We start from the raw sequence: 25634 nt of genomic DNA on the forward strand, positions 1-25634 counted from the left end.
CTAAAAAAAATAAAAAATACAGAGAGAGAGAAATGGAAAAAAATGAGATGGCAAGTCCTTCCTGGCCAGTAGATTCAATCCCAGGCATCAGAGCAGGTTGCAAGCCAGTGTGGTGTAGTGGTTAGAGTGTCCAACAGCGATCTGAGAGACCAGGGTACAAATTCCTGCTCAGCCATGAAGCTCAGTGGGTGACCTTGGGCCAGTCACAGTCTCTCAGCCTACCTTACAGGGTTGTAGTGAGGATAAAATTGGGAGGGGGAGAACCATGTTTATACGCCACATTGAGCTCCTTGGAGGAAAAGTGGGATATAAATGTAATAATAAAGTACACACAGTCCTCCAAGTAAGCACATTTAACCAAGGTTCTGACTCTAGAATGAAGATTTTCCCACGTTTTGTTTCAGTGGCACCAAAAGCCACTTGTTAACAAGGCAAATGTTTTCAGCCCCATCCCTGTCAACATGGGGGGGGGATCTCCAAGTACATTCTAGATGGTTTGGGCCCATTAATGAATTGCACCTGTCCCCATCTGCCGGAACAGGGGCAGACAATTGCATTGAGGGGATTCTCAGACGTCTAAGGCTGGGGGTGGCGTAGTAGAGCTAGTCTGTTGCACCCCCTGACCCCCTCGCAGATGGTCAAGAGCAGTAAAGGCACCCCAATCCTAGGGAGGGCTTACCCTTTGGGGTGGCTGAATTGAAATAATAAATAAATTTTATGTTGTATTTCGTTTTTGTTGCGCTTTCTGTTGTTTGTTTGTACATGTTTTTGTGATTTTTTACTATGATATATTGCATTTTATCTTGTTTGTTCACCGCCCTGAGAGCTATTCTGCTAAGGGCGGTCTATACATTGAAATAATAAATAAATAAATAAACGTACAAACCCACAAAGAGAGATGCAATTACTTTATTGATGCATTTTTATACTTGTGCTTATTTTTCTTTGTAAGCCGCCTTGAGGGCCTTTGGCCAAAACGCGGGGTATGTATGTATAAATAATAATACTAGTAATAGTAATAATAATAATAATTTAAAAAAAAACACCCAGCCCCTGGGACCTCTCACAACTTTTAAGAACAAGTTCATTTGCCTTATGAGTAGTCGCACTTTTTGCTACACCCGGATCAAACTTCGGCAAGGACAACAGCTGAGGGGGGATGGGGTGGTTCCTGATGGTGGTTTGACAGCTAGCAGGCTGTTCCTGAGCTAAGAGATCCTACTGTTCTCAACTTAGAAGGACAGTTCTCACCGCTTTACCTTTAGTACAGCACTTTCTTATTTATAAAGTACTTAATATGCACCAGGTGCTGCGCATCAGTGACAAATGATAAGATAGACTTGGGTACATAGACCATAGGAAAATAGAAGGCTGCCTTATACCAAGTCAGACCATTGGTGCAGCTCTGACTGGCAGCGGCTCTCCAGGATTTCAGACAGGGTTCTTTCCCAACCCTACCTGGACATACCGAGGACTGAACCTGGGACCTTCTGCGTTCAAGGAAGACGCTCTACTACTGAGTTATGCGCCTTCCCCACAATTCTGTTCTATGGCCCTTCTATTCCTGTATCCTGCTCCACAATGATCGCACATCAAGTGTGCTTGCTCAGGAGCCTTCAAACATTCCCAGATTCACATTTGGCAAGACGGTTGGGGTCGCGTGGGAGGGCGGAAGGCAAAAACGAGAAGGCAGTTACTTTAGGGAAAAGGCTGATGGCGCAGAAATTGCTCCTCTAATGCTACAGCAGTGGAAGAGCCGGGCTTGAACACCATCCTGCACAGATACATCTGTCAACGCACAAAACCTGGGACATCCCAATTAGAGGTGGCAGCTTCTTTCTTTCAAGAAAAATTAGCAAAACCATCCTAAGCCAATCCTGCAAGAGACTCCGTGACCGAGATGCTGTGCTCAAAGAGATGTGCATTTGGGTAAACAGAACAACTCTTTTTTCAACCCTTGGGCAGGGCTCTGCTGCAATTTGCATAATTTGTCTGTATTTTAAATTGCACCCAGCCTAGGGATGCTGCTGGTATTTGCAAGGGAAAAAACAACAACAGGGCCACAGGAATGGAATTAAGACCACAGTGCGAACAGAAGAGAGCGGCTGGAGCAGATATTCAAATAGGTTGCTAACTAGGGCATCCTTGCTGGATTCTGCCCTGTCCCCTAATGTAAACGGTTTACATGAAAAACAATCAAGAGAAGGGAAAGCTGGCATGAGCACAAACTGGAGGCATTCAAATAAGCTAAGAGCCATTCAGATTTAAAGCAAGCAATTTCCTTATGGTGACACTGTGATGGCAAATGGGCCATCTGACACTTTCATCTCATTGTCCTTGTTGTTTCACCTTGACTCTCCAAACAACTCCAGTGACTCTGATCCTTTACAGGACATACCACTATGCAGTTTGCGGACATATTGAATCAGTTGAACCAACTGTGTAATTAAGCCAAAGGATTAGGTTAAAGTGGCTATGTCAAGAGGGAGCTGTAATGGGTTGCAGGGCCTACAGGCAATGGGCTGAAGCCTAGAAACCCAGGAATCAAGGGGGCCCACGAGTTAACAGCTAGGTCGTCAGCCACCCACAAAGCCAGAAATCAAAGTTAAAGATTAAGCCACCCTTAAACCCAGGAATCAGAGAGGTCCATGATCTTATCAGGCCCAACCAAGTACATTCAAAGGATGCTGCAAATCTTTTCAGCTTTACAGAAATCTGCCACGGAGATAAGGAGTGCTTAAGAGCACATATAGGAGAGGGAAACTCTAAGAAATTCTTTTCAGAGTTCAACACAGGGCCAAAAAGATACCCACAGGAATCACCCACGATGAAATGAACAAACATATAGCATTGTTGGTGCATATGGCACTTTGCAGAGTTTCATAACTACTTGGCGGATCGTCACCAGAAGGTAGTACTTGGGGAACACTGCTCGACACCTTGGACTCTCCATTGTGGAGTCCCTCAGGGGTCGGTTTTGTCCCCCATGCTTTTTAACATCTACATGCAGCCTCTGGGTGCCGTCATCAGGAGTTTTGGAGTGCGTTGCCACCAGTACGCTGATGACACGCAGCTCTATTTCTCCTTTTCATCCTGTACAGGTGAGTCTGTGGATGTGCTGAACCACTGCCTGACCGCGATAATGGACTGGATGAGAGCTAATAAACTGAGACTCAATCCAGACAAGACCAAGACACTTGGTGAATGCCTTCCCTGTTCAGATGGTGGATGTTTACCCTGTTCTAGATGGGGTTACACTCCCCTTGAAGGAACAGGTTCATAGTCTGGGGGTGCTTTTCGATCCTTCCTTGTCTCTTGTGGCGCAAGTGGCCTCGGTGGCAAGGAATGCGTTCTACCACCTTCGGTTGGTAGCCCAGCTCCGCCCCTATCTTGACAGGGATGACCTCGCCTCAGTTATTCATGCTCTGGTAACTTCTAGGTTGGATTACTGTAATGCGCTCTACGTTGGGCTGCCCCTGAAGACAGTTCGGACACTTCAGCTAGTGCAAAATGCAGCAGCCAGACTGCTGACAAGGACCAGCCGGTCAGCACATATAACACCTGTTCTGGCCCATTTGCACTGGCTACCCATCTGTTTCCGAGCCGGATTCAAGGTGCTGGTCATGACCTATAAAGCCTTACACGGCGTGGGACCGCAATATCTTGTGGAACGCCTCTCCCACTATGAACCTACCCGGTCACTTCGCTCAGCAGCTAAGGCCCTCCTCCAGGTACCAACACGCCAGGAAGCCCGGAGGACAGTTACTCGATCTAGGGCCTTTTCTGTAGTGGCCCCTGAATTGTGGAATAGCCTCCCCGAAGAAATACGCCTGGCGCCTACGCTGCTATCTTTTCGGCGCCAGGTTAAGACCTGGCTATGCTCCCAGGCATTTTAATGTGTTTACTTTTATATTTCTGTGGTTTCTGTTTGTGTTTATTATTGTTCGGCTGTTTTTATTATGATATTTGTATTTTAATCTTTTTGTACACCGCCCAGAGAGCTATTCGCTATGGGCGGTTTAAAAATGGAACAAATAAATATATAAATAAATACGCAAAATAAATAAATAAAATAGAGTCAACTGGTCACTCTTTTGCCCACACAAACAGCCTAACTGGAAAAATGGACAGGTTAAAAGTTTGTTTCACGTTCATGAACTCTAAACATTTTTTTTTTAATGAATTATTAGCCATCCACTGACCTGGATGGCTTTAAAGGGGGATTAGATAAATTCACTGAAGATAAGTCTAATGGCTACTAATCCTGATGGCTCTGTTCTACCTCCACTGTCGGATGCATATGCTTCCGAGTACCAGTTGCTGGAAATCGCAGGAGCTGGTGTGCTTCCCAGAGGTATCTGGCTGGCCACTGTGAGACCAGGATGTTGGACTAGACAGGCCACTGGCCAGATCCTTCTTGTGTTCTTATTCTGTGAAACTCAAAAGCTTGCAACATTTTTAGCGTCTCCACCCAACTCCAGGTCACTCCCTTCCAAGGGACCCCAAGGCCCCTCAAGGCAAGGTTGGTGAGGCTGGAATGCCGGATAAAGAAGGGCAGGCTGCAGCCCCACAGCTCCCAGGCCTTGTTAATTATTCCTGGGTTATTGCACCGCACCTTCCTTCTGGAGAGCCGTGCCACTGATGTTGCTCATGACAAAGGAAGCCGCCAGTATGGATTTGACACCCACTGAAGTCTATCTTGTCAGCGCAAGGCCGACAACAATTAGCAGCCTTAATCCCCTCTGAGCTGGGAAGCCATTACTCACCACAAGAGAGCCTTATCAATCAATACCATCACAAAGAGCCGGGCAATTAATGATGCTAAAGTCTTACTTCAGAACCCTTAATTCTCACTGTGTGGCTTTAAAATGGGAGGGTTTGTGATCGTTATAATTAACTGGCGGTATTCAGCCAGGAGTTAGTCAATGAAACTAATCTGGCCTGGAGATGACAAGAGGCACAGTGTGGCAGTGTCACCTTTGTTGCCTGACCTCCTGATTCCCACTCAGCGATAGCAGATTAGCAGGCAAGGCTGACAGGCAAAGGTAATTAACAGCTGAGACCCTGAGGAAGAAGCGGCGAGGGGAGGGGAGAAAAGGCCCAGGGAGGAACTGAACCCACTGAAGCTGACAATGACCAGATGAGCCTGCCTGGATTGCTTTGTGACTTCTGCTCGCGTAGTTGGAAACAGGACCCGCACCTTGATCAAAATGGCAGGAAATGATTCCCGGGTGACAGCAGAAAATGGGCTCAGGGGCCGCCTGGCAGCTCAGACACTGCAAACCATTCTAGCCTAACAGAGTGATTCATTTGTAAAGAAAGAGCTTTGGACTCAAACAAGAATGGATGCTATGCTCTTGGACCGGGAACATCTCCCTCCAAAATGCCGGGGTGGGTGGGGTGGAAGCTGGCTGAGCTGACTCCAGGCACTTCTGGGAAATCAGGACCATCTGAGGGCCAGATATCTAACTTACCCCATATCGGTACATCTAAGGCATGCCTTTGCTGCGCTTAGGCTCCAGACGATGCCAAGTGCGGCCCTTTTCGGCCGGTACCATCAGATACCGTGGGAGCAACGACTATGCATCTGCAGATCTGGGGTTGTGGAAGATCTGCCCCACTACCTGCTGGACTGCCCACTGTACGCACATCCCAGGTCCAAATTCTTAGGTAAGCTGACTTCGTGGATGGGGGTTTACCAGGACATCCAGCTTATCGCTTTTCTATTAGCCGACAACGATTACATGGTCACATACAGGGTAGCCCGTTTTGCCCTGGTGGCGCAAAAACTTCAGGCCAAACATTTGGATGGCCCAGAGCCTCAGGGACAATAATAGCGTACACTACCCTTATGGGGGCGTCTGCTAATTGGCATGATTTTATATGTGCCAGGTTGCTCTGGTGCTGCTGGGGCAAATATTAATCCCGAATGATATCACATGTATGTAACCTCAGACTTACAGGGAGAACCCTGTTCTTTTAGGAGATTTTAACTAATGCTGTGTTGTTGTTATGTATCGTGTTTGTTATGTATTGCGGCGGCTTGATGGCTATGGAATAAACTTTCTACTACTACTTCTGGGAAAAGGATTTTGCATGTATCGTGTGTGAAAACTCGGAGCCACATGACCCACATGGATCCTTGCCTCTACCCCTACAGGAAGCTGGGTATCCCAGGTGGGAGGCCGGTCCACCCTGGCAGGATAATCCCCACAAAGGCATACCTTTCCAACAGGTGTTGCTTTCTCCTGTCCACACTTCCAGTTTTGAAGTGACTGGAGAGTCCCTCTCCCTGTGCCGCGCCGCCCCCCACCCACCCACCCAACCCTGCTGCAGGAAACACAGCTCTTATGGAATGCCAGTTCAAGTTCTGGCACCTGGAAAATATTCACCACTGCAGATTTTGAGCCCTGCCTGCAATGAACAGGCCCCACAGGAGCTGGTGTCCAATTACAGCCAGTACAGCAAAAAGCCTCAACCTTGCATGAAGCAAGTGAGGAAGAAGGAGGAGCTGAGGAAAGCTCAGTGCTTCTAGGAAATCTATGCTGCCCTTCAGCAGAACAGGCCATCTTGGGCAGACTGGAGCTTTCCATTTCCCGCCAGCTACAATCAGCAGGTGATGAGCAAAGCAGTGTTGCTCCACCACTGCGGATGCTGAGGTCACCCCCCTTCTTCCAAATTGTTAAGCTTGTGTAATCATTCCCAGATTTGTGTCCACATTATTTCTGTGCAGCAGGTCACTAAGTCCCATTTTATACATGGGGGAAACTGAGGACAAATACAAAATTGAGTTGCTTCAGGAAAGTTATTTCCAAAGCTCCAATGATAGGTGGAGGGAAACAAAGACCTGGAGCTTGTGCTGCCCCCTCCCAAAAAACACCAGACACTGCTGCTCCTGAACAATTGATAAAATTACAGCATTTGAGGATGTTCCCTCCCCTTCAAAAGAGATAATCCTTTCAACTTCCTCAGCCCGTATGCAGGGTGCAAATCCAGCCCCTTGCCCCCATCATCTTATTCTTCCTGAGGGCCAATTTCTTTTTAACACATTCCCTCCAACGTTCTCTCCCTTCCTCCCTCCCCCCCCCCCCAGCCATCCATACAGGCACAGCAAAATCGCTTTGAACTCTGCATCGAATCTGAGAGCTCCAAGAACTCAATTAACATCCATTTGATATCAATAAATATGTTAAGCAGCTTCCTGTTTCTAAAAGGCCCTGGCTGGCACACACACACACACACACACACACACACTCTCTCTCTCACGCACGCACACACGCTTTCCCTGCTGGTTGGGAGGCTGTGTGACTTTATTTCCTTTTGAGATGAAAGAGGATGAAATTGCAAGGAAAAAGCCAAGCCACTCTAATCCCCGCTGGGTACGGCACGACTGGCTATCTCTTGTTTTCTCCTCACTCAAAGCCATGCTCCATATTGAGCAACGCGGCTGACAAGGAAAGGCAAAAATCCCCGTCAAAAAAGCTCAGGCGGTTCTTCCTGCTCAGCTTGGCTCACAGAAAGCTCTTTGGAGCCAGCCTGGGGCCTCGGGAGAATCCCTAGCAAATCTGAGAGTGGCACATTTGCAAGGGAAGGATGAGCTGCGTGGGAGAAAGCAGGCAGGCAGGCGCAGCATGTCTCAAAAGATCTTCTCTTGCTCTCTCTGCGTGCTTCACCTTGGCCTGAACTGTTCCCTTTGCTGCGGTTTCCTCTCTTCTCCCACATCCCCCTAACTCCTGGCAAAATCCAGCAGACTTACAAGCACGTGAAGCGTGACGTAGAGTCTTGGTCCATGTAGTTCAATACTGCCTACTATGACTGGCAACAGCTTTCCAGAGCACAGACAGAAAGAAAATACATCATTTTGAGTCCTTCTAGCCGAGGTCCTTTTTTTTTTAAATGGGAGCTGGCAGCCAGATTTGGACCTGGGATGTTGTGCAAACAACACATGTACTCTGCCACTGACTTTTGGATCCTTCTCTCTTCTGTAGTAATAACAACCATGATTGTTTTTCACTCCAGCAGCTCCCAGTGCAATCTAAGATCCATCGTGCATCTAAATCCACCCTTCGTCAACCTGGTGCCTTGCAGCTGTTGTGGACTACAACTCCCATCAGCCCCAGCTAGCACAGCCTTATGATCCTGAGGATGATGGGACTCATCGTCCAGAACAGCTGGAGGGCACCGGGTTAGCAAAGGCTGGTCTAATCTAATTAAGGCTCCCTAAGGACACTTTTGGAAAAAGCACGTACTGAGCAACTGTCCCAATTTGTTTTCACAAAATGTGCATGGAAGGTAAAAGTCAAGGGGTTGTTATCCTGCAGTTTCCACCATAGTTCCATGTTATTTTTCTAACAGCAAAATGTCTGGGTTTTATTTGGGGAGGGGGCGTGCGCGGGAGAAGCACATCTGTTGCACAAGAGCACTATTTACTCATTTTCATTTATCTTGAAATGTATGTGATTTCTTTGCAGAGGATTATATAACGGTGCACTCTTATTTGGCATCTGCCCAAATGTGTGAGAACTCCGTACAAAAGTGCGACAACCTGGAAGCACTCCAAAGCATTTTGCCTTAAGTCAATTCCAAATTGTTGACTTTGGGCTTCAACATTTCCCCAACTTTCTATCTTTTATCTCCCTGGCCCCTCCCCTTCCATTTTGCTTAACAGTCATTCCGAATAAGAGTTCTGGAAGACACTAAAGTTTGCTCACCAAAATATGACATTTCAGTTGGTTCTAAATAAAGGTTATTATTTTACTGTGGCTTTTTGGATTTTAGTCCTCCCTCTCACCCTCACAATGCAGCAAACCAGACTGAATTGCATTAACAATGCGGGGCCTTTGTGGTGGCAGCACCATGACAGTGAAACACTTCCCCTTGGGGAAATCTACCATGCTCTCTCTTTTCCCTCTGCTGTTTTTAAGGCAGGTTTTGAAACCCTTTTTATTCCACCAGGCTTTTTGTCACTGATTTTATTCTTTTTGCTGGCTCTTAGAATAGATTTTTATGATGACATGTTCTTAAGATGTTTGAGACTGCACAATTTATTGTTTTCCTTGTCTTGTGAGCCCCAAGGTTGTGTGTTTGAAATGTATTTTTAAAATTTGTCTAAATAAAACAAAACAAACAATCCCTGGCAAAGGTTGCCTCAATCACGGAAACAGCAGCAGGTCCGTCACTGCCAGTTGGCAGGTTCCACACTTCACAGACACCGCAATCCTAGGTCACATCCACACCAAATATTCAAATCACTATTATACCATTTTAAGAGACACAGAGAATCCTGTAGTTAGAAAGCCAGTGTGGTGCAGTGGTTAGAGTGTTGGACTGGGGCCTAGGAGACCAGGGTTCAAATCCCCACTTGGCCATGAAGCTCAATAGGTGACCCTGGGCCAGTCACTGTCTCTCAGCTTAACCCACCTCACAGGAAGATGGGGATAAAGGAACTTTGTATGCCACCTTCAGCTCCTTGGAGAAAAGATGGGATATAAATGTAGTAGTAGTAGTAGAAATAATAATAATAATAATAATAATCTACTATATTTGCGTAAGGATGTCATCATGCAGTAATTCACTTAGCTGCCAACAGGTAGCATTGCACACTACAGTGTGATGGCACACCTCTGAGAGTTGCTGGGCCAGAGGAGGGAGGAGACGGAGGCAGGCAGGTTTAAAAGGAAGGGGATTGGTTTTGGCAACCCATAAAGGGAGGGGTAGCAGCGAGGCATGTTGGTGAGGGGTTTGCAGGGTTGGTGAGTGAAGCAAGCTGGGGCATAGCCCCTAGTAGTAGTAGTAGTAGTAGTAGTAGTAGTAGTAATAATAGTTTCTTAAGGGTATTGTAGAGTTGGAAAAGGTTCAGAAAGGGGCAACTCCCCTATGAGGAAAAGCTGCAGCACTTGGGGCTTTTTAGTTTAAAGAAAAGGAGAGTCAGAGGTGCACACGACAGGAGTATATAAAATTACGCATGGCATGGAGAAAGTGGATAGAGAAAAGTTTCTCACTAAAATTTGTGGACATTCAATGAAGCTGACTGTTGGAAGATTCAGGACTGACAAAAGGAAGTAATTCTTCACACAGCCTTAGTCAAACTATGGAATTTGCCCCCGCAAGAGGCAGTGATGGCCACCAAATCGGATGGTTTTAAAAGAGGATTAGACAAATTCATGGAGGATAGCAATGGCTGCTAGGTATGATGGCTGTGCTCTGCCACCCTAGTCAGAGGCAGTTGGTTCCTGAAAACCAGTTGCCAGAAGATGCAGGAGGGTCCTGCTTGCGGGCTCCCCACTGGGGCATTTGGTTGGCCACACTGAGAACAGAATGCTGGACTAGAGTGGTCATTGGCCTGATCCAGGAGGCTCTTCTTATGTTCTTAACAGTGCTGGTCATTGTAGCTCTGTGAGATCAGCACCCTTAACAACCTACAGTTCCCAGGATCCTTTGGGGGAAGCCATGATTGTTAAAGAGGTATAAGAATGCTTTAAATGGATGGTGTGGATGTGACTCTAGTCAGCAAAGGGACGTTGCTGAGTCAACTCATGAATGCTCTGTCCTTATAGCTTGGGCATATTATCTCTAGATAAGGAGCTGCAGAGGGCGACCTCAGGATCCTGGCCAAATCATGGACTTTTAGAACAGCTTTTATTTTATTGTTGTGATTATTCTTTATTATATTAGTCGCTTTTTTTCAGAAAGGTGAACTCTTACAAAAACAAACAGCAAAAACAAGTGTAAAAACCAAGAGTAAAAACAACCTAAAATGCTCACCAATAATACGTATAAAAGAGCAGACTGAACTCAATCCACCCCACTAAAAGATAAGCAGAAAACAAAGCTTCCAAAGCCTGGGTGACTAAAAATGCATTTGCCTGGTGCCTAACAACAGATGGTGATGGTGCCAGGTGCACCTCCCTGGGGAGAGCACTCCACAAAATGGGGAGCCACCACTGAGAAGGCCGTTCTCATGTTGCCGCCTTCCACACCTCCCCTGGAGGGGGCATAGGGAGAAGGACCTCAGATGAAGAAGGCTTTATAGGTCAAAAGCAACACTTTGAATTGGGCCTGGAAACTAGATGCAAAGCAGCCCCACACCAGTAGCGGCTGGGGGGGGCAGTGCTGTGGAGCTGCCCTGCCATCACTGGTGTTGCTGCCGCTTACCTGGATGAAGCAGGGCAGGGATGAGGGTTGGGCTGTGTGGACACACCAGTGGGAACAGATTGGCTCCACCTGTGCAGCTGGACATCCCTGACCTCACCGCCGCTTTGCCGTCGCCTCCCCAAGCTCTGTTCAGGTAAGCTGCAGAGATGCTGCTGACGGGGGCAGGAAGGGGGAAATTCGTGGCTCTGCCCCACGCACGCCTCCACGCTCTTTGGACACTCCACTCTTACCTGCTCTCCCTAAGTGCTGCCCAATATTCACAATCTCTTATGAAGCCCCTCCAAAAGCCAGCAGGAAAGATGGAAAAAGAGATTTGTAAAAAGAACAGCACCAGTTAAGTGATGGAGCCGTTAAAACCAGAATCAAGAAAGAAACAGTTGCCGCTTTTCATTACTGTCTGCATTTCGCTGGGACAAATATTTGTATATTGTATAGCTTGCAGAGGGGTGGGGAACCTGGCTGCATTTGCAAAGAGGAACCAGAGCTGGAGAGAAGATTCAACCATCGGGAAATCAATGTCAAAAATCCACTAAAGTCGCTTTCGAATGTCGCAGGAGAGAAGAATGAAGAGGGGGAAATGGAAGGGTGAGGCATCTTCTAAGCTATAGAGCTTCACAAATTGATTTCCCCTTTGGGTGGAGGGGAAGGGAGAGGGAGGCTGTTCCCATCATCCAGATTGACTACTTCAGTGATTAACACTCTCTGCAGAAAAGACGGGTAATTTCAACCACAATAACACATTCTCTACCTCTGTTAAGCCCACCTTGCCTCTTTGCTCAGAGCATTGTCGTGCCTGATTAGAATGGCCTGTTTCACCCACTCTGAGCTCAAAGCACGCTTCATCTTTACAGCCCTCTCTCTTCCCAACCGGCACTCCTTCCTCTTTTCTAGCGCTGAAAACCAGGCGCCCTGAAGCATGCAAAGCCACGGTGAAAGCATGTGCAGAGTGCATCTTTCACCTATGAGTAAATTATACTCAGCACGCACACGAACACACACCTCCCTCCACAGCTGGGGTGAGTGGGAAGGATTTGCAAACTAGAGTTTGCGGGTCTCCCAGTAAAGCTTGTGACCTGGAATGCGAGAGATTAGCTGCTACTTGCTTTGAAGTGTTTCCTCCCTCCCCCACCCCCACCCCCACTGCAAGTCTGGCAGGAGCACATGCCTCTCTAGCTGGCAATCAGGAGACTCCAAAGGGTGCATTCAGTTCCTGGAAGCTTCCAGGTTATTCTCTGAACCGCGAACACAGCTATCCGCCCACCTTGGGACGACAAATTTGCCCACCTGCACGCAAGCACCAAGCAATGCCGTGGAGCCAGCCTTAATTGACTCACTTTCCTCTGCTGCAATTTAGATAATTGCTGGGTACAATGAAACCTCTGTTTAAAGAGAGCACTTTCTGAAAAGGAACAGACGCAGCGATATCACAAGGCAGCTAACGCGACCCGCTTGGGTGCCAAAACAAGTCTCCAAAACCCTGTGTGGCAAGTGGCTGGCATGCAGCGGGCCCATGACAAGGCCGGGGAGGGGGTCAGCTTCCCCAGGCAGCACCGCTTGCCCAACGCGTAATGCCAAAGTGAGGATGGAAGGGGAGAGCGCACAGCTGCTGGCGGTGAGGAAGGAAGGGGAGAGCGCACAGCTGCTGGCGTCGCAGAGGCCAGCAGCGGTCCTTACAGAGTGACAAAGAATCACTCGCTTCTTCCTTTCCTGCCTGGGAGAAGCCACCTGTCAGCAACGGGAGCTTTAAGCAGTGTTGGCTACTGCCCATTTGGGGCTGGCAGGGCGGAAGGCAGGGAGGCCAACAGCAGGGGGAGGCAAAGGCAACTCATCCTAGTTTTCTCCCCATCCTCCTCCGCCCTGCTGAATTCTACAAGGGGCAACAGTTGAAAACCAGAAGGCCTGGCTCAGGGCAGCAGACTGAGGCTGGTGGGGCAAGGGCCCATTCACCTTAATGGAGCAGCCTGATCCCAAGGCTCTGGGCCCAGCCCAATGCTTCCACCTAGCAAGAGCTGCAGGCAACCAAGGCCCCCGCGGGACCCTCTTGTTCTCCAAGGCAACCCCACAGGTTGCAGGTGATCTTCCTGGAGCCCCGTCTAGCTTTCGGGAAGACCAAGAGGGCAACTAATCCTAAATGCAACCGTGCTGAACGAGGCCTGGAAGTTACTTCGGATCAATCAACATTGGGAACCAGAATGTGGGACGCGGAGGGCCATCCTTGTTCTCTAGCATTTTCTTCGTCCATATCTACGCTCCGAAAAGAGGAAGCAAAATCTGTCTTTTTGCCTCTCTGTGAGCACAACAGGGCTATTAAAGAGACTGCAGCCTTTCCCAACCTTTGGGTCCCCAGATGTTCCTGGACTACAGTTCTCACGATTCCTAACCACTGGCTGTGCTGGCTGGGGCTGATGGGAGTTGTAGTCCAGCAACATCTGGAGACCCCAAGGTTGAGAAAGGCTGTGCTAAGGGATACATAAACTGCATCTTAAGTTTGCATCTCCTGAAAATCAGATACTGGCTCAAACTTTTGGGAAGGATAACAGCTCAGCACCTCCTTTACATGCAGAAGTTTCTGAGTTCAGTTTCTGCCATCCTGGGTTCTATTCAGCTAAGGTCTACTTGGAGAGAACCCACTGCAATGAACAGACCTAATTTCAATGGGCCTTTTCGCAGCAGAACCTTTAGTAGCGGACCTTTAGTGTTGTGGTACCTGCCCTTTGGAATTCCCTCCCCTTAAATGTCAGACAGGGGCCGTCTCTGTTATCGTTTTGGCGCCTACTGAAGACCTTCCTCTTTCAACAAGCCTTTTAAGTGGAGACCTTATCCCAGTATGCATCTGTGTTGGAATTGCTTTTAAATATGTTTTCAAAGCTATTTTTAAATATATATATATATATATATATATATATATATATATATATATATATATATATATAAAGATGCTTTGCTCTATTATGTTTTTAAACATGTTTTGTTTTAATATGCTTAGTCTCTCATTTTTAAGATGTTTTGGTGCATTTTTAATGTTTTTGTTTATTGTCCTGGGCTCCTTTTAGGAGGAAGGGTGGGATATAAAATTAGTAAATAAGCAAACAAACAAATAATAAAAATGGAACTAACATGGAGTACAGTTCCCCCTTCAGTTAAAAAGATGAAAGTGATAAGAAAGGACTGGAGGTAGACCAAGCTTTGCCAACCTGCTGCCCACCAAATGTGTCTGACGACAGTTTGCATCAGCCCCAGTCAGCATGGCTTGCTGGTGGAGAACTGAAGACCTTTGCTGTTGGGGGCTCACAGATTCAAGGTAGGCAATCATTTAAACAAAACGGAAATACAGCCCAGAGCTTGATGTGCTATGCTGTTCCTGGCTGTGCTAGAAAAAAGCCTCCTCTTCCTCCTCCTCTTCTCTCTCTCTCCGCCCCCCCACTTGCTACAACCAGGCCTCCCTCTGCTGCTCTGCTAATTCCTGCCTCCACCTCCTCCTCCTGGCTTCAAGGCACCTGCCTTCAGCCAGGCTCCCCGTTAAATATCCCATTAAAGAGAAAAATATTCAGATGTGCATTTTGCCATATTGGCACTCAGCAGCCACTGACTTTGTTATTTAGCGGGGGAGCTTTGGATGGTGAAAGAACACATTTACGAGCCTTAGGAAAAATAAAATTTCAATGAAGCATGGCAGCAGCGAGGAGGCCTATTTGTGTGTGTGTGTTGCGGTGGAAAGGACGGATTCTTTCCTGCGCTTGCTCTCGCTCCAGACTTTCTCTCGGGGTATGGCAAATGATATGGCATTTGGATTACTCTGTCTGAATTGAATTTTTAAACTGCCCCCTCGAGACACAACGCTGAGGAAAGACATTAGCCTGTCAAGCGGCAGGGGGGGAAAAAGAGAACAAAATCCAACGGCTAAAAATAAAACGAGAGCTGTAGCGGGAAGAGGAAGGTGGGGTGTCAAAGGGCTGAGCGCAGAGAAAAGCCGGCTGGCCGCATGAGCTACTGGGCCATTACCCAGGAGGCTTAGCGCTTGAGAAACACCAGGCCCACATGGCTCGCTCTGTGCCCCGCTTTGCCCTCTGCAAAAACAAGTCACACTTCAGGCGACTCCTAGTGCTGAGGAACTGAGCATTCAGGCCTCCTGAATCTTTGGACTTTCTCCCAGAGCCAGATGCTGAAGGTTCTGCAGGAAGGGCACCATTCAGCTCTTCCTGACTCCATCTCCAAAAAAAGGAGACACCAGGCTGTGCTAAAAGCCTACCCCATGGGTCTCCAAGCAGGACACTCCCCTCCCTTTCCTCCTATGGGAGACTACAGACACAGGCGAGCTGGGGGCGGGAAGTCCAATGTGCTTGGTTTAACAAAGCTTTTGCATGGAGCAACTAAGGCAGCCGGCACAAAAGAGCAACAGATTATGGGACAGGATGCAGGCGGGAGGGGACGCCTCCATGTGCAATCAGAGATGAGAGACCTTGAGAAGAAGCGTGTCAAACCTTCCACAGCCAATGAAGTGGAGTCACACAACTTGATGGCTGGGCGGGCCTCCTTCTTCATCTGTTGCACTTTCATCCTTCAAGCCTATCCAGTAAGACCCAGTTCATTCTCCCTTGTTGCCACTGGACACACACACACTCTCTCTCTCTCTCTCTGCCTGGTCCTGCTTGACCACTTTGGCATCTTTTGCTGCCTTGACCATCACCTAGCATATGACCTTCTAGGTAGGTCATTTTTACGCGTGACACAGTGGCAACACTCTGCGCTGCATAAAAATGCCAAACCAGCTGTGGTTTATGGAAAGCACTTGAGTTTTAGTGGAAGGCGACGAGGTTAAATCTGCAGAAGTGCTCAGAGTTTATAGAATCTGGTGGGGGTTTTTTTTGGGGGGGGGGAAGAGACACCTCACAAAAAAGGCCCCTTATCAAATGTGAGCACCGCTATCTTTTTGCCTCTTCCTTTTGTCTTCCTCTCTTTTAAAACACAACATGCAGCTTTGTATTCCTCTGGATACATCTGTGAAATGAGCCAGTGTGGCATAGTGGTTAGAGTGCTGGACCTGGGAGACCAGGGTTTGAATCCCCCCACGGCCATGGAGCTCACTGGGTGACCTTGGGCCAGTCACTGCCTCTCAGCCTCAGAAGGAGGCAATGGTAAACCCCCTCTGAATACCACTTACCATGAAAACCCTATTCATAGGGTCGCCATAAGTTGGGATCAACTTGAAGGCAGTCCATTTCCATTCTATCTCAAGTGCACTGCATGTTTTGCAATTCATTTTTAAATGCAAGCAACATAAAGCATTTCTTTTTCAAATGGGGAGAACTAGGGGGCTGAGAAGAGTAATGAAGGACAGAGAACCGGGGGTGGGGGGGAATCAGGGCATGTGAGGGAGACACTAGAGTAGCTTGGGCCAGATCCCTCGAGGTGCTGAATTATTGAACTCGGGGTGCGGGATCCCTCCCCACCTCTGCAAAAAGCATCCTTCCTCAGTGCCCCCTTGCTGGCTCTCTGATGCTTCCGGGTCCCCCCACTGGCTCCCCATTACGTCCAGGTCAAGGGGCCACGCACACCCTCTCTTGCTCTTACCTCTGGGTTCCTCGGCTTGTTTGGCAAGCTTGCGCAGGGCGGCGGCAAAGCTGGAAGAGGGCGCTGACTGGACGGACAAAGTGCTGTTGGCTGCCGGGCTGCCACTGGGCACAATGGAGCCATTGAGAGGAGAAGGGGTCAGGGGGCTGACGGTGGCAGTAGTCCGGGTCGCTGTTGAAAGCATTCCTAGAGAAGGTGACTTTGGCTCATGGCTCATGCCTGAAACAATGAAGGGGGGGAAAAAAAGAATCCATGTCACTGGGAGAGAAGGTGTCAGTCACATCATCCCAGAGAGAGTCAAACCTGGCACTGAAGAGACATGCACGGGTCAACAGCCAGGGCAGGACCAGACCAAAGCGAGGGGGTGGAGAGGAGCGCAGGAGAGGTGGCGATGATGGTTACCCAGAGCCCTTTGCATCTACCTGCCTGGAAGTGGTGGGGGTGGGCTTCCAAGGGCAAAGTCTTGCAGCTCAAAAAAGGGGAAGATTCGTAACCCTCATTTAGGTGAAAAACAGAAGGGAGGTGGACAGAGACTCGGGGGTGGGGGGATGAGGAGCCAGGAAGGAAATCCAAGAGTTGTGTTCACATCCTCATGACATCTAGGGTAGCATATTGTCTCCTACCCTGTCAAGGCGAAAATGTGTTCAATTATTACTGTTATAAAATAGGGGCAGATGACACTGGGTGCTCAGCTATGCTCTTTCATGAGCACATCTCTGCCTTTGCTTTGCACCCTACTGGAAGGAGTATCACAGCAGCACACCCTTGACCTTGCACTTGGGATTCAAATTGCAAGACGCTCAACTCACCCGTCCGTTTGCAGGGCCAATTGCAGGGCAGAACATCACCTTAACCCAGTGGTTCCCCAACATTTCCCCCCATGGAGCACTCAAAAATTGCGGAGGGTCTTGGCGAATCACTTAATACTTTTTCTGCATGCTGTAGCAATTGTAATGCCCTGTGCTTGATGCTGTACTATTTTTAATTGCATTTTTATAGACACTCTGTGAAGGAACCTAGTGGACCACTGGTGGCCCACGAACCACAGTTTGGGAACCCCTACCCTAACCCACCTTGGACCGGCTTCACAACTGCAGGCTACAGTGCTATCATACGTACTCAAACATTGCAGTATAAGCAAAGAGAGCACTGAGGGGAGAGAGATCCCCCTCTGGGACAAGGTAAAGCAGGATGCACAAGAAATGATGCAGCTGTTCTGCTCAACAAAGCACTTGTCTGTTGCTAATCGCAGGAGTTCACCTGGTCTCTCTCTCTCTCTCTCTTTTACTACAACTTTTTTTTAACTATCTTTACATAGCAAGCTGCCTTATACCAGGTCAGGCCACCGGTCCGTCTGGTTCAGCACTGGAAGCAGCTTCCGGGGTTTCAGGTGGGAGTCTCTTTGAGCCTCACCTGGAGATGCCAGGGACTGAACCTGGGAGCGACTGTGTGCAAGGCAGATGCTCTGCCCTTGAGCTACAGCCTCTGGAGATCCACCGACCGGAGCAAAAAAGACAATTCTGAGCCCAGGAATTTGTGCCAGACTATCAGAACTGACCTGAGCTCACACAGTCCTTCCACACACAAACAAAAATCCAATCTGGTTACCCCAACCTTTCCGTTTCAGCAGGAATTTGGGGCAGCGGCTGGAGTCATTTTGTTGCTGTTATTGTTAAACGTCCAATGTCAGAAATCCTTTCCAATCTAAAGCAAACTGCATGGAGATCTATCCCCTGCCCACCCCTGGGGTAGATTCAGACAGCCAGGAACTATGCCATTGTCCCTTTAAAGTCTGTTCAGGTGCTCTCCAGAGGCTTTGGACTACAACTCCCATCAGCCCCAGCCAGCACAAAACATCTGGAGGGTACCAGTTTGGCAAAGTCTGATCTAGGTGGTGGTCCAGGCCTGCTCCAGTTGGAGGCGCAGAGGGACAATGCCAATCCCAGGCCTGCATACAAGAATATTGGCTTGAGTGCAGCACTTGTAGGCCAGGCATGGACCTCCCGCTCACCCCACCCTAGACCCACTGATGCTTGTCTCACGGTCTGCTAGGCCCTGCAGCATCTCTCAGTAGTGAGAAAGGGTGCCTGGGACAGGACTCAAGGGACAAGCCACATCTCAGTGGCTACATCCCCAAAGAGAAAATGACAAGACGATGGAAGCTTGCAATATCTGCCTCTTTGGCTCCTGAGCTTGGTTTGGACAGAGGGACAGAGCTCCGCTCCCCACCAGATTGAGGGGAGGGGAAACCAAGAAGAAAAAGGTCTGAGCTTGAAAAGGGCCTGTTTGCAGGATCTCAGCCCGAGGCAAGAGAGTCTTTCCGCCATCCGCAGGAGTGGCGAAATGTCAAGAACAATCTGCCTGCACATAAAGCCCTGAACCTTTTCAGAAAACACATCCCCAAAGAACCAGGAAGGAGGGTGGGTGGGAGAAACCCAGAAGACATAAATCAAAGGCCACCACAGCGCAGGCGTCTACAGGCGCACACACCCCGCCGTTTCCTGCAAAGAACTGCGTTCAGGAAATCAAAGCTTTGACACAGTCTGGGCCTGAGGGTAGCTCACCGCTTCCCCATCTGTTTATACAGAGTAGAAGGAGAAGTTGGAATGAACAGAGGCTGGCTTGAGGGCGTAATTTCTGCAGGGTGTTAAGGGATTCAGAGAGCATGCCACTTGGCTCAGGAAGCTTCGCTGTGGTACATCTAAGAAAGGTGTCCCTGCATGATGCCACCCAGCGTGGTCAGGCTAAAGTAAGTGAACGGGAGGAGCCATGGGGGGGGTGCTCAAAAGGATTGTGCGGCCACTTGCTCTGACACCACACTTCCTGTTGATCTGTTGAGTGGACCAGCACAGTTGCAGGATCACTTAGGAAAGTAGGAGGCCGCCTTACACTGAGTCAGATCTCTGGCCCATCTAGCTCAGTATATCGTCTACACTGACGGGCAGGAGTCTCTCCCAGTTCTATCTGGAGATGCCGGGGATTAAACCTGGGACCTTATGCAAGGAACATGCTCTGCCACTGAGCTACAGCCCTTCTGAGGAGACACCGTCAGTGAACCACAGCCCTAAAAACAAAATGCTCCATGATTATTTATCCTCAGACTAGTGGTTACAGTTTGGCTCTTGGGCCATCCAGCAAAATGAACAGAAATTGCAGGTAAAGAAATTGACTCTGTGTGTGCATCCATGGCCTTTGTGTTCAAGTCTGTGTGGACGTGTCTATGCATCCATGCATTTGGAGACCAGGCCTGTCCTCTCATGCTCTTGCCTAGCCAAACACTTCGATGAAAGGAATTTCAATCTGCAGAGATACAGGAACTGTGAACACAGCTGGGAAAGTGGGTCCTGCTGGAATGGAGGGAAAGCTATTCGGGGCAAAGAAAAAGATGGCAGCGGAGGCTGCAGCTGTGATCATTTCATGTGTCTACAACTGTAACGCAGAAGTGCAAAAGTGAGTACTCGCCACAAAATTTAGCGCACCACAACATCTCAGCATTCTTTAAAATAAAGTTTCTAGCCCTCATGGACTTAGTGAACAGGCTGAAGACACAGGCAGTACTGGTAAAATCTCAGAGAGGGCGGCTAATGAAAGGGGTGAATGCATGAAAATTAATAATGCCTTTTTGGAAATAGAAGACATTTGTGCAATATCAGCTAGAGAGACACATTTGCACAATCTGTGGTGATCCACTGTGATTTTTTTTCTTTTTAAAGGATGCCTTGGAGTATACACAGGCCTGGGTGTGCCTCTGATAGATCTCAGATGCATCGCCATTTTAATATGGAGCTCTCCAGCTGCCTTTGCATGAAAGCAGCCCCACCATCCAACCAAGTAGCAACCGCCTGCAGCCAGCAAGCTGTCATCTCCAGGCCAGCAGCCGGTCAGAGGGAAGGCGTCCTCCCCTCCGATGATCGGCAACACACAAATCTGCCTGGACCCAGTGCAGGTCCTCTATCTATCGAATGCAGCCAAGGTTGCATTGATCCGGAAGGCTGATCCCTTCCACGTCCTCTGCTCTGGCAAAGCGCAAGCAGCAGACTACTGAGCGGAACCCTTGAGGCTACAAGGAGTTGGCAGGAAGTAGCACGAGTGGTATGGATGTGTAGCTGAAGGGATGGGTTGAAGGGATGGGTTGCAGGAAAGCCACTCTCTCTCTCTCCCCTCTCCCTGCCACCTCTCTCCAGTGCTGACTTTGGCTTGCAACCCCCAACCCCCAAGGACTATGCCTCTTGGGGGCAGGAGAAGGAACAGAAAAGACTCTTTGGGTCGCTGGAAGGAACTCTCTCGGGAACTCCCAACACAGACATATACAGAGCTACTAACGACTGGGAAAAGACACCCCCATTTCTCCCTTGCTTCAAAGAGTTAAAAAGGGAGGAATCAGACCATGGAAAGGAGGGAGGCTTCTCTGCAAGGACTGCTCAGCCAGAGTTGGTCCTGGTCAGTTGTGAAGCTGGAGGGATGCCAGGGTGGGCGGGAGAGGGGGCCGAAGCACATGAGCCTTCCGACTGCAGGAGTCCCTAAAAGAGCCCTTTCAAAATGGGCCTTCAAACCGGATGACAGCCCCCTCTCCGCCCCCTCCCTCAATTTTAAATGGGGTCAGAGGCAACCGTAGCTGCCTAAGAAAGGCCACTCTGCCTGGTCTGGCTCTCACCCCACATCCCAGCACAATGCAGTGGGCTCCTCTCTCCCCCAAACCCTGCCCAGCACACCTCTAAATATACAGTGCCCTCCACTCTCCAGATTTCAAGGTTTGCTCCCACCAGTCAAACACTTTCCCTCCCCTTGGCAAAGCCCTCACCTTCTGAATGCCCACATGCAGCTTCAGACTTGGGGTACCCAGAAGGTGGGCGCTTGGGATCTCCTAGGCAGAGACCCTCCTCCTCCTCCTCCTCCTCCCGTCTCCCTCCCTGGCACTATTCGACAAGCAAACTATCCCTTGTGATGCTCTTCACCATCCTGCCGTCTCCCCCCCCCCGCCCAATGTGAAAGCCGTCACAGGCTCCTGCCTTTGAAAAAGAGGCACTGCTGATGTCGGGTCACTTAAAATAGAATTTCAAATGAGCAGCTTCATTAGCATGGCTAAAATTAGCATCGCTCCTCAGCTTGCGTTGCAGGGCGAGGGGTGGGAGGGTCTCGAAACACAGCGGGAAGATAGGGGCGGGGAGGGGCGGAAAAGGGTATCTTAAAGTTCACATCCCAAAGCAAATGGAGCAAACCCTCAAAATGACAGCACCAAAGATCTGTGCAACTGGGTCGCTGCAGGGTGGCCTTTCCAACGGTAAAATGGTCTTTTTTCAAAATGAGCCCTCACCTCAATCCAGCCACAAAACTGCAAACCACCATGCCTCCCCAAAGGTGCTGGCTTCCCAGAGTTTTCCCAGGATGCAGAAATGTTTACAAACGGGGAGACCTTTCACACAGACACTTGGGCAAGGGCTGCAGCTCAATGGTAGAGCACCTGTCTTGCTTGCAGAAGGTCCCAGGATCAGTCCCCAGGCTGGGCTGGGGAAAAGACTCCTGCGTGAAACCCTGGAGAGCTACTGCCCGTCAGTGTAGACAGTGTACTGAGCTAGACGGGCCAGTGGTCTGACCCCGTATAAGGCAGCTTCCCATGTCCCTATATTCCAAAGTGAAAGTGAGGGGGATTCTCCTCCTGGCAGTGGTGGCTGGTGCCCAAGATGACAGGCAGGGCCAAGTCCGGAAGTAAGAAGGCAACTGGCTGAGCGCAGATTGATGTTGGTGGGGCAGTGCCCCATTCACCCTGACAGAACAGCCTTCCCTGCTTTCAGGCAACCCCCCCCGAAAACGGTCACATGAAAAAGACAGGTGTGAGTTGGCTGGGACTGATGGGAGTTGTCGCACAACATTTCCGGAGGGTGCCAGGTTGGCGAAGGCTGCAAGAGGGTAAGAGGCTTCCAACATCCATCTCCCTCATTCAGCAACTCAGGGCTTTGCGCAACCTGTAATTGCCGCAAAAGCACAACGTTGTTATAAAGTACAGAACTCAACATCCTGACAATCACACCTTACAAGTTGTTGTTTTTAATCAAGTTTCTAGGCCCCAAGACTTCCAGGTTCGCAGGTGTAATGCCTGCAGGATTTCCTGTGTTTGTGGGTGGATGGGAATTCAGACTCCTGCGCAGCCTCCCTCCTTTCCCCGTGACTACCAGGAGTGGAACAATTATGCAAAATAAGCAAATCTATGCAGAAATGCTTGACTTGCACTAACGCAGGCAGGTCATCCATTCAATCTTTCCTCAGCTCTGTTACCTCAGAATTTGTTTTATGCATGCCTGCAAAGCAACCCCCCCTGCAGATTTTCTGCTCTCTACACTGCAGGGTTGTTGTTGATCCAGACCCACACGGCAAGGGACTTTAGCAATGATGTGGTAAATTTGGAAAGGAGCAATCCAATTCCCCCCCAAGTGTGCCCATATTAATATAAATAAGCAAGTAAACAAACCCTCCCATCCCACGGTGGCCAGGTCCTTAGAGGCTCTGCAGAAACACATGGGTTCTATCTGGAAGGAGAGGCAATCCCCTGGCCAGATCCGCCAATGGAACAGGAGGGGGCCCTTAAGTGTTGATTAAACTTTGCTGCCACCCCTGTCACCTCTCCCTCCCCTACCACAACTCTGGGAGACACTGAACTTGACCCTCACCCCTCCCCTTCTGCCCTTATTATACACGCCTCAATTAAGTTGGGCACTCTTGGCCACTGACAGGGCTCTTGCCTACATGATCAGGCTCATGTAAATTAATTTCAATTGCAGCTTGGAAAGACTGGAGCCAGGAGGTGGTTCTCTTGCCCTGTCACCAGACAAGGAAAGCAGGGGGATGTCTGGAAACAGAGTCAGTTCCTACACAGCTCTTCAGAGGAGATTGTAGCCAAAAATCAGACCCTTGCGTAAAACAATATTTGAACATAATATCTGCAAACAGGCTTTAGCTGCAACCATTTAAAAAAAATCAACAGAGCATATAGAACTATATGCCTTTGAGCATGTACAGATTGCTCTTCACTCCTCTCTGAGTGACCACAACTAGCTCCCTACCCATTTTAAGTACACATCTGGGACTCTAGGGAAGAGCTTCCAGGGCAAAAGGCCAAGACATTCAAGCCTACTTGGCTAGAGCAGTCCCTACTCTCTTTGCCTGAGCAATCAGGGCACAGAGGTCAGCGGTCTACACTAGCATCCTTTACAAAAAGAAGCTGGATTCATCTTTAAGTCACCAAGCATTTTATCTACATGGATGATGAAGAAGAAACTGTGCTGCCTATTTTGCTGTGTCCTGGGCAGACAGAGATGTCTCACGCTCCCAGTTACAAGAATCTGCAGCTAGGGTGTGGCGCTGGCTAAAAGTATGAGGCCAGCATAGGAATCTCTGGAGCTGCATCTTTCTGCCCCCAGCAAGTGACCCCTTCATTTCCAGCTTAGTGCAAATATAGCAGGCTGCAAATTTCTCCTGCAGGTGCGCTGACAGGAGCTTCCTGCGTGCGCATCCCACTGGCACCATGAGCCCCCATGCATGCCGATCCACAGGTGCTGATGCTGCAGGGGTGTGCCCGTGTAAGGTGAGCTTAGCCCAGTGCCCTGTCTCTTTAAAATGGGGATAAGATCTTGCAAGTCCACACACTTTCCCAACAACTATGAAACCCAAGTGTACATATTTGTGGGCCCTTTCTCTCTCTCGCACAGCCCCCCCCCACTTTCCTAAAACCAGGCCCAGTTTTCCTATTCAAAGAGGCCCGTCTGTTGATTTTGGCCTCCTTATCCATCCAATCAGCATCCTAGGTCAGTTGCTCTGATGTCAACCTACTTATCTTCTGAAAATGTGCATGGAAAAAGCAAGCTTCTTCTGCTCCATTAAATATGGTGTCTGTGTCCCCTGCCCCCCTCCCCAATGCCCAATAAACGGCTCAAGAAGCATTACTTATCAGTGCTCTGCCGGCCTCCTGCAGATTCCGTAATTACCGCTGCCTTTCATCTCCAGCTCTTTGCAGACACCAGGCTCTGGGCCTGCTACTTTGGTGCTCTGTAATTACCAGTTAATAGCTCCGATGAATTTTCTGCAGGTCCCTGTTCAAGCGCCAAATCCAGCCCTCCTTTCCCCTTGACAACCCCCTTTGGGATAATTATACCTTGGAAAGCAGAGCTCAGCAGGACCCCCCCAATTCAGCTGCAGGCCCGAATCCCCTAATCACCCCTTCTCGGTAATTTTTCATTACTGGAGAAAGAAATGTTTGTGAACAAATATGGGACGCCCCTGAGCCATGGGCAGCCAGGGTCTCTCTTTTGTCCCTGTGAAGACATGTCTCTGGCATTCCCCGGGAGACTCTGAGCAGTTTCCCAGTCCCTTGACGCTCTCTGTGCATGCTCCCATACATACAAGGAAGGAGCAGCTCACACAGAGAACAGCACATGATGCTCAGCTGATCCCTGTGGCCTGGGACACCTCATAATACATTCACTCTCTCTGCTGCTGTCTGCATTTTCCCCAGTCCGGATGCTGAACCTTCTGCCCAAGGAGAATAGCAGAGAGAAAAGGGATGGGTACAACCTCTTCTTGCAGAAGGTTCACTCACCATTTGGAGGAAGAGCTTGAGAAAGACAAGGGGAACCTGCAGCACCTTTCCAGAGGCCATATACACTGCAAACACTTAAAACTGGTCTGAGATGGTCTGTTTGGCAGGAGTTAATTCTCAGCTTCTACCCTGGAGATTGTAGTTTAATAAGAGATCTGAGAATTCCTTGGTAGAAAAAGACTCAGCCCTTGCACAGAACTACCGTTCCCAGGGCTGGACACCACAGCAGTCAAACAGGTTGAAACAGATTTAAAGTAGGCAGTGCAAACTTATATGTTATTTATTTATATCCCGCCTTTCCCCCAGAACCGGGACTTGA

At 49.0% G+C, this 25634-nt stretch overlaps 1 protein-coding gene across 8 annotated transcripts in view; it reads right to left on the bottom strand.

The window, feature by feature from the left end:
• GSE1 (Gse1 coiled-coil protein) overlaps positions 1–25634 on the bottom strand; it is a 428843-nt gene that overhangs the window by 43825 nt on the left and 359384 nt on the right. For 7 of the 8 annotated variants that reach the window (XM_061594424.1, XM_061594423.1, XM_061594426.1 and 4 more), the window contains one exon: positions 16726–16944. The exons of the other annotated variant lie outside the window; for it this stretch is intronic. In XM_061594424.1, coding sequence (XP_061450408.1) covers positions 16726–16944 — 219 coding nt within the window. The remainder of the gene's footprint in view (positions 1–16725; positions 16945–25634) is intronic. 8 annotated transcript variants of the gene reach the window in all.

Source organism: Rhineura floridana, chromosome 13 (assembly GCF_030035675.1).
Source record: "Rhineura floridana isolate rRhiFlo1 chromosome 13, rRhiFlo1.hap2, whole genome shotgun sequence".
Classification (NCBI taxonomy): domain Eukaryota; kingdom Metazoa; phylum Chordata; class Lepidosauria; order Squamata; family Rhineuridae; genus Rhineura; species Rhineura floridana.